At 41.2% G+C, this 8,832-nt stretch overlaps 1 protein-coding gene across 2 annotated transcripts; it reads left to right on the forward strand.

Moving 5' to 3' along the window:
• The first annotated feature begins 435 nt into the window (after positions 1 to 435).
• On the forward strand, positions 436 to 6,472 carry Srsf1 (serine and arginine rich splicing factor 1). 2 transcript variants are annotated; one of them, XR_003712014.1, is made up of 5 exons: positions 436 to 752; positions 1,177 to 1,361; positions 1,742 to 1,914; positions 2,112 to 2,793; positions 3,677 to 6,472. XR_003712014.1 is itself a non-coding variant. In XM_028772408.1 (4 exons), exons 1-4 carry the CDS (start codon positions 559 to 561, stop codon positions 2,304 to 2,306), a joined length of 747 nt encoding a protein of 248 aa, XP_028628241.1. In that variant the 5' UTR covers positions 436 to 558; the 3' UTR covers positions 2,307 to 6,472. The 2 variants fall into 2 exon arrangements, 1 of the variants encoding a protein (XP_028628241.1); XM_028772408.1 differs by having other exon boundaries at positions 2,112 to 6,472.
• Positions 6,473 to 8,832: the final 2,360 nt, after the last annotated feature.

Consider the following 8,832-nt stretch of genomic DNA (forward strand, 5'->3'; position numbering starts at 1 on the left):
CCCAGGTTTCCGGAGCAACAGCCCGGCGTCATCTAGCTCCGCCCCCGGCGCCTTTCCCGCCAAAGGCCGTTACCACCGCGGAGCATGGTGGGACACGGTTGCAGGCTAGGTTTCACCCAATCTTTTTAAAGCGCCGGGCTGTTTCCCGACAGGGTTTACCCCTGAGGAGACCGACTATCTTGGACTCAGCAGGAATTAGTAATAACCCCTTTAACCAGAGTATGTGATTTTTACCATACGTCTGGCCGCTCCACCAGCCAATCATCCCAGAAGCTTAGGACGCGAGGGACTTTTTCCCCTCCGTGCGGAGGGTGACGTCGCGCGTGCGCGGGAGTACTTCTGAGCACCCGTTACGGTCGTGCGCGTGCGCACTGAGATGGAATAGCCGCTTCCTCCGGCTTCTCTTCCTCCCCCTCCCTCCCATATCAGTGCGCCGAGCAGATAAAGGCGCCATTTTGGACCGGCCGCGGGAGACGTGGTGCCGCTGAGGGCTCGCTCTGCCGTACGCTAGGCTTGGTGGGAAGGCCTCTTTTCGAGTCCGCGCTTTTCGTCGCCGCCATGTCAGGAGGTGGTGTGATTCGTGGCCCGGCAGGGAACAACGATTGCCGCATCTACGTGGGTAACCTACCTCCAGACATCCGAACCAAGGACATTGAGGACGTGTTTTACAAATACGGCGCTATCCGCGACATCGACCTGAAGAACCGCCGCGGGGGACCGCCCTTCGCCTTCGTTGAGTTCGAGGACCCGCGGTGAGGCAGCGTGGGGCTTGCGGCCTTGAGGAGATAGGCTGGAGTAGTTGGGGAAGGCTCCGAGGCCTTAACATAATGGGGAGGGAAGGAGGGGCTCCGAGGCTGGGAGCGAGGCGCTATCGCCCCTGCAGGAGTCGAGTAAGGAGCCGAGTCGGCGCGTTGTCTCCGGTGGCAGGCCGCCTCGGACGTCCCCAGAGCCCATGCGCAGCCCCGGAGCGGGAAACTGAGGCGCTGAGGGCTGGCGCGGTGGTCGGGAGTCTGCCCGGCGTGTTTCTGGGTGGGGGAGGGGCCGGCCCTATTATGCAGCGCATGTGGGCTCTGGCGCCGTGGGTGCGCATGTGCGCTGTCCGCGGCTTCCCGAGTGAGTCGGCTCTGCCGGCGGCTCCCTCTCCTCATCCCCTTTGCTTTCTGTGATCACACGCAGAGACGCGGAAGATGCGGTGTACGGTCGCGACGGCTACGATTACGACGGCTACCGTCTGCGGGTAGAGTTTCCTCGAAGCGGCCGTGGGACCGGCCGAGGCGGCGGCGGCGGTGGAGGCGGCGGAGCCCCGAGAGGCCGCTATGGCCCGCCGTCCAGGCGGTCTGAAAACAGAGTGGTTGTCTCTGGTGAGTTGACTTCGTGCGGGTTAAAATTTTTTCCCGCGTGACTGGTTTGGGAACTGCAAGGGTGTTTTTTTTGTTGTTGTTGTTTTGTTTTGTCGTTGTGGTCTTAAACACGGGGTCTTGAAGTACTTAGGTGTTTGGGGTGAATTTAGTAAATAAAGATTACTGTGGTGGTGATTTACCCAAATTAGGTTGCAGTACTAGCCTATGAAGATCCTTTACAAATAAATTTGGACTCTGGATCTGACTCTTACCAGCTCTTTACCTGGAAACACTTAAGTACAATCATTAAGTATTTTAAAATAATCTTTGTTCTAATGCACTTTACACGTTTAAAGTGGGACAGGATAAGTAGTACTGAGTTGAGGGAATCACTTTTTCAGGACTGCCCCCGAGTGGAAGCTGGCAGGACTTAAAGGATCACATGCGTGAAGCAGGTGATGTATGTTATGCTGATGTTTACCGAGACGGCACTGGTGTCGTGGAGTTTGTACGGAAAGAAGATATGACGTATGCAGTTCGAAAACTGGATAACACTAAGTTTAGATCTCATGAGGTAGGTTATACACTTATTCTTTTATTTGGCCAGAATTGGATACAGTTTTCTTAACAGTGGAATTTGAAGGTAAGGATACAGGCAAGGGTGTCCAAGTAAAATTACCAGAGACCTGCTCTGTCTTTGTATTCATTCAGCTTGTCTGAAGACAGGTGAAAGCTTAGATCTTTCAATGGAAAGTTCTGTCTATCCAATAGGGAGAAACTGCCTACATCCGGGTTAAAGTTGATGGGCCCAGAAGTCCAAGTTATGGAAGATCTCGATCTCGCAGCCGTAGTCGTAGCAGAAGCCGTAGCAGAAGCAACAGCAGGAGTCGCAGTTACTCCCCAAGGAGAAGCAGAGGATCACCACGCTATTCTCCCCGTCATAGCAGATCTCGCTCTCGTACATAAGATGATTGGTGACACTTTTTGTAGAACCCATGTTGTATACAGTTTTCCTTTACTCAGTACAATCTTTTCATTTTTTTAAATTCAAGCTGTTTTGTTCAGAATGGGCTAAAGTGTTGAATTGCATTCTTGTGTAATATCCCCTTGCTCCTAACATCTACATTCCCCTCATGTCTTTGGTAACTTGTATTTTAAGTGATGTCATAGACAGGATTGTTTAAATTTAGTTATTTCCCATGCTCTTCAGACTGTGATATTATGTAAATGTCTATTCTGCTCTGGTTTGTGTGAAATGGGATGTTGGGGGTGTTTGTGGTTCTTACTTGGGGAAGTTCTTATGTTTATCTTGCTTTTCATGTGTCTTTCTGTAGACATATCTGAAGAGATGGATTAAGAATGCTTTGGATTAAGGATTGTGGAGCACATTTCAATCATTTTAGGATTGTCAAAAGGAGGATTGAGGAGGATCAGATCAATAATGGAGGCAATGGTATGACTCCAAGTGCTATTGTCACAGATGAAATTGGCAGTATTGACCTTATACTAAAAGGCGAGGGTTAAAAATTTATCGACCGTAAAAGATCTGCAAACACCTTATGCAGTTATCTTTAGCTGCAATTGCTTTGCTTTTTAAAACCTTGGCAATTGTGGCAAAATTGCCCATTTTGTAACAGTTATTTGCTCCCTTCCCCCCTTTTTGTTTTAATAGGGACTAATGTGGGAAGAATGGCTAATTTGTCACAGTGCTTAGTTACAACTGTTAATGTGTGGCCTGTTGGTGTACATGTGGGTACAGGGTGTCTATTTCCAAACAGAGTATAATATCAATACTGCTAAATCTGCATGTCCTCTGTGTGACTGATAGAGCGTTGTTATTTCATTTTTTAAAGACAAAATGACAGCAAAATATAGAATTCCAACGTATTAGTGTAGATAATCTAGTTGGGAGTACTTTAAGTCTCACCTTCCCTTTTAGTATTCATAATTGACTCATGTTTAAAACAGTTTAATTTACAAGCTAAATTGCAGATGGGAGCAATAGATTTAGTTTAGATTTAGGTGGGTAGTAATACCAGTAAACTTCAATTACATAACTTTGCAACCACAAAACCTGTGATACCTGTACAGTAACAAGTGTTGGCATTATCAGTTGAACTGTAAATATAAAGTGCTTCTTCCAGTTAGTCTCTATAGTGATTAAGTTTCTAAAATTTATCTGAACACCATACAGAAACTTGTTTTGGGGAATTTGATAGTTATTGATGTACATCTGTAAACTGATGACAGACATAACTCATCATTCCCCAGAAACTTTTTTTGGTTACAGTGTCTAACATTTTGCCTCCTCTTTTTTGGTTTTGCTGGTTATAAAGGTTTGGATTGGAGAGGGCTCACTGGATCCCAATCCTTGGAGCTGGATCATTGGATTCAAATCATAATGTGGATAGGATAGGGAGGATGAATTACCAGGATTCATGGAGCGGGATCAGATTACCAGGAACATAGGAGTGGATTCCTTCCTGCCCCAACCAAACCGCATTCGTGTGGATATTTTTTTTCATTCAACTTAATTGGCTATTCCAAAGAGTTTTTTTCCTATTTTTGACGATTGGAGCCCTTAAGATGCACGATGGAATTGTGTTTTGCATTTTTTGGTAAAAGGAGCAAAGCGAGGACCTGGAGATATACGCTGGAGCAATCTCCTTGGAAGGATTCAGCACGAGTAGATGGTAAACATTTAAAGGGGAAAAGGGGGGTTTGTTTAAAATAGTAAATCAGTAAGTCACTTCTAAATTTAAAGAAAACAAAATTGGAGTTGAAAAATAAGTAGGTTTCCAATTGGCTATTGCCGTTTTTCTTTGAAAAATAAACATTTTTTAAAAAACGATGCATGGTTGTCCTTTTTCCTCTTCATGTAAAATTTTGACTGGGTAACTAGTGTATCAGTTATTTAAGATTCTGATTCTGTTTATGTGTTAGTAAATTAAAGACATAAATGATAACTGTCTCTGTTGTGGAAATATTAAGAGGGTAATAACTGAGTGTAAGGCAGTTACATATGTAACAGTTGTGTAGGGGGTAATGGTCTGGAAAGTAATCTTTCATATTTTCCTAAAGAACTTAACAGTTGCTGTTTATTTTGGTAATGCTTTAGACAAAAGAGGCTTTTGTACAAAGTTTATAGTAAATTTAGCTTTGAGACAGCCATTGAGATTCTCAGTGGAACTCAAATTCAGTATTAATATTAGCAGAAGTATTAGACTACAATGCAATTTTCTTTTTTTCTTTTTTTTTTTAAGTTTTGGACAGCATGCTGTCAAATTAACTGCTTATTGAGTGAATCAATACACTAAATCTTTTCAGCCATAGAGTATTCTGTCCCTAAAACCATTCTGTATTAAGTCAGCCCTTAAATATCTTAGTCTACTACTGTATCTCTACTGATAACCCCTTGAAGCTGAATCTTCATCTTAATTGGATTGGAGAATGGAACTTTTTATTTAAAATCCCAAGCTTGTGATTTCCTCCTGTTTAGAATGAATAAACCACTCTTTCAGCACCACAATAGAAATAGATCTTTAACTTGAGCTACAGGCTGAATATGAGATTATTCAGATGTAATGTAAAATTTAAGGGAGACCAGAAATTTTGATAGTGAAAGAAACAGGTTTCAAGAAATTAGCATGAGATCCCAACCTGTTCATTTTAATGACCCTATATACACTGTCTGGAAAGAAGCTAAGTTCAAAACTTTGAATTTCACTTTAGGTAAAGCATTCAATAGACCCATTAAGGTTAAGGAGCTGTGTTACAGAATTCAAAGTACAATAAAAGGATGAATTAGCATAATTAAACATGGTATAATTAGAAATTTATGGTGCTTTTAGATACATTGGTATGATCAGAGGAAAATTCATTTCAAATTTTTCCCTCCAGAGAGCCTCGCTCTGCTCTGCTCTAGACTTGTAGATCTTAGACTGGGCTCAAAACTCCAAAGTAAATCCAGTCTCAGATACTGGGATTAGACATGAACCACCATTCCCAGTTTACTAAAATAGTATTAGAAGGTTAAAGTGAGCTAGATAAAAGCAAATGTGGGTTTATTTTGAGTGCTTTGGAAACAGGACCAAGAATGGCCTCTGTTTTAAGTAGTTCAGCTGTAGCATGAAATGAGAAGTATTCTTTGCCTTACTATACAGAGTAAAAGGGTACAGTAGGTTTTAAGGCTTAGGAAGTAGGGTTATACCCAGACTGACAATTTATACCACTTTGGAACTACAAATACTACTTTGATTTCCACTCCTCCCCCTTCTCTGTTTCCTTAGGATATTGTAGGGAATCTATGATTAGTTTTTCTAACCAAGAAAGCACTTAAATCTCTTTAAGCAAGTACTTTCATAACATCTGATTGAATAACCCAACTTGCTGTTCAGCTCATCCTACTGGAGATAAAGGTAAGAAACATCTTCTGATACCTAGCTTGGGATCTGGGTTTTAAGAACTAAAGTTTGTAATGAATAATTGCTCCTGACTTGCAATGTTCCTTTCCTCCTTTATATTTTTAATAATTTTGAGTGTATAAATCTGCCCATCTCAATTCTGGAGTTGAATACGATAAGTTCTAAGATCTGTTCTTCTTAGTTTTGTCTATGATCCATGCTTTTGTAGGGCTGGTGCTATTTTCAGCTTTCTGTGGTCAAAGCCAACTTTTGGTGTTTGCCTTTTTGCTTTGTATATGAAATTTGTAGCGAAATTACAAATGAAATAAATGTATTTAAATAGTATTAAAAGAAGAGAAAGTACTAGACTGAGTTCTGTTACAACCACTTGTGGCTTACTTCCATCATGATTTGACGACAGATCGACAACCCACGATACCTGAATACCACAGACTGTTTTTATTGAGCCAATTGAATGTAAAATCTGGCCAGAATAGATGCCTTTTATTGTGTAATTCGTGTAAAAGTCACATAGGCATTGTTGAAGGTGTTTTTTATATATGAAGTATATGTGATGAGATCTTCATGTAAAGTCTGAACAACCGTGAATCCCAAGTATATCTCTAGTTTGGTGGGCAAGGAGGTGTAGAATTGTACTAGTACTGCAGAGGATTAATGTTGCTATTTGTAATTTTGGGAGTGAATAAAAAGCTGTTAATTTGGAACCTTTACTGATATTTAAGTTCTCCATCCTTTGAGACTGAATCAGGTACTAAAAGAAAAGGTGTCACCCACACATATTCCATTACTACATTGTTAACACTGTAGCAGACTTCATGGAAGGTAATACAATATATAGTGTAGTACTCTTGAGGTAGGTGTTTTGATGCCAAGTTTTTATTTTTTTAAGATCTTTTTTTTCCCTTGAGTTGATGTCTCTATAACAGCCCTGGCCGGTCTCCAGTTCTTGCCTCTACGTCCTAGTGCTAGGATTTTATTTTGGTTTGTTCAGGTTGGTTTTGTTTTGTTTTGAGACAGGGTTTCTCTGTGTAGCCCTGGCTGTCCTGGAACTCATTCTGTAGACCAGGCTGGCCTGGAACTCAGAAATCAACCTGCCTCTGCCTCTGCCTCTCCCAAGTGCTGGGATTAAAGGCGTGGGCTACCACTGCTTGACCTGAGTGCTAGGATTAAGGCTTGCACCGCCACCCAGCTTTTTAAAGACTTTAAACTTACATTTATGGGTGTTTTCCAAGAGTGGGGTATGTGTTTGAGTGCACCAAATGTGTTTTGAATAGCAAGAGACAACAGTGCTCCCCCACCCCCCATAGAACTGGAGCCTGGATAGTTGTGAGTGCTGGGAATCAAACCTGGGTCTTCTGGAAAATCAGTGATTGCTCTTAACAGGTGAGCAATCTCTCTTAAGTCCTGCTTTCCATTCTCAAGGAACCTTGCCCATTCTGGTTTTATGAGAAAGATTGGAGTTGGAATGATAAGAGAAAAAGCTTGATAGTTGAATAAATATTGTGAAATATTTTTTTACCTTAGAGCAAAGACATTAACATCATACTTAGCTGGTTTTTAATTTTAAAAGCTCTATTTGACAGTCCAGAATTTGGTTGTGCTTTTAGTGATCAAAAGAAGGGTATTGTCTTGTTGCTTCATAGTAGACAGAAATAAAATAGATGAATAGCCTGTGCAGTTAATTCAGAGGCAGAGGAATAGTACTACTTTTTATTGTACGATGAGTCAAACCTAGGTCCTCAGTGCTTTATCACCAAGCTGCAACTTGAAACTTAATATACAACATTTGCATAGTGTCAGTGGGTTACACAGGAAAGAAGTCATGCATTTTTTTTGTGAGGCTGCCATTTAGGTGTACAGTAACTAAGCTATCAACATGAAGGAGGTCTACAAATTGAGAGTCTTAAAGGATACTATGGAAAACATGACTGTAGTGTCTATCACCTGATTGTCTTATTTTTTCTAGTGTTTTAAATTAAGTGAGGGAAAATCGTTTGGCCACAAGAGGGAGCTCTGCCACAAAACCCACCCATGAATAAGTTTCGCCATAGTGCCATTTACAATACTTATACTTGATCACCTACACTGTTGAGTAGTTTGGGTAAGTTTTCTGCCTGTTACCATGAGCAATGCCCTTTTCAGCTTCTGGGTCCTAAAATGGTTTTGAATAGTGGTTACCTTAAGAAGTGCTTAACCTTTATAAATTAAATGTAACAAGAGGAAGTAAGTATAGTATACTTTTAGAACTTTTTCTCTCTGCCAGATTTAGGAATGATGTTCCAGTATTGCTAATGAACTTTTAAAGATAATTTGCACCCAAACCCTGTCTGGTTAGCTATGTTGTATGTAGGCAGTATGCTGTGATCAAAAGTCAATACCATTCTTTTCACATGTTTACTTACTGAAATTTTAACAGCTGGAGAGTACTGAGAATGAAAGTTTATTACCATTAGCTTCTTTGTCTCAATTTTATACCATTGCCACACCTCACCCCCTTCCAAAACAAAAAATCCAAAGCCCACAGACTTAATGACACAAATTTGCCACCTTTTTGAAATAAAACTTGGCTGTGAGAACACCTAAAACTTAAACTTGTCACTTGGAAAATAGGATGTTGTAAGTGGACAAATTATTTTTGCAGTGGAGAAGACATTGATCAGATTTATATAATAGGTATTTCCCTGCTTATTAAATTTGTGTTGGAGGCTACACAGGGCTGCAAGTTTGAACTCTTTTTTTTTTTTTTTTTTTTTTTTGAGACAGGGTTTCTCTGTATAGCCCTGGCTATCCTGGAACTCACTCTGTAGACCAGGCTGGCCTCGAACTCAGAAATCTGCCTGCCTCTGCCTCCCAAGTGCTGGGATTAAAGGCGTGTGCCACCACCGCCCGGCACAAGTTTGAACTCTTAAGCAATATATGGTTATTATATACACCAATAACCACAGAATTTGGATAAGCTGTTGTAAGATTGCCAATTGAAGGCCAGCTGGGATGAGAACACATGAAAGGCATTCTGAATCCACACTGCAATTCCAGAATTTCCTTTGTAATTTTTTTTTTTTTTTTTT

This window comes from Grammomys surdaster, unplaced genomic scaffold (assembly GCF_004785775.1).
Source record: "Grammomys surdaster isolate TR1022 unplaced genomic scaffold, NIH_TR_1.0 213, whole genome shotgun sequence".
Classification (NCBI taxonomy): domain Eukaryota; kingdom Metazoa; phylum Chordata; class Mammalia; order Rodentia; family Muridae; genus Grammomys; species Grammomys surdaster.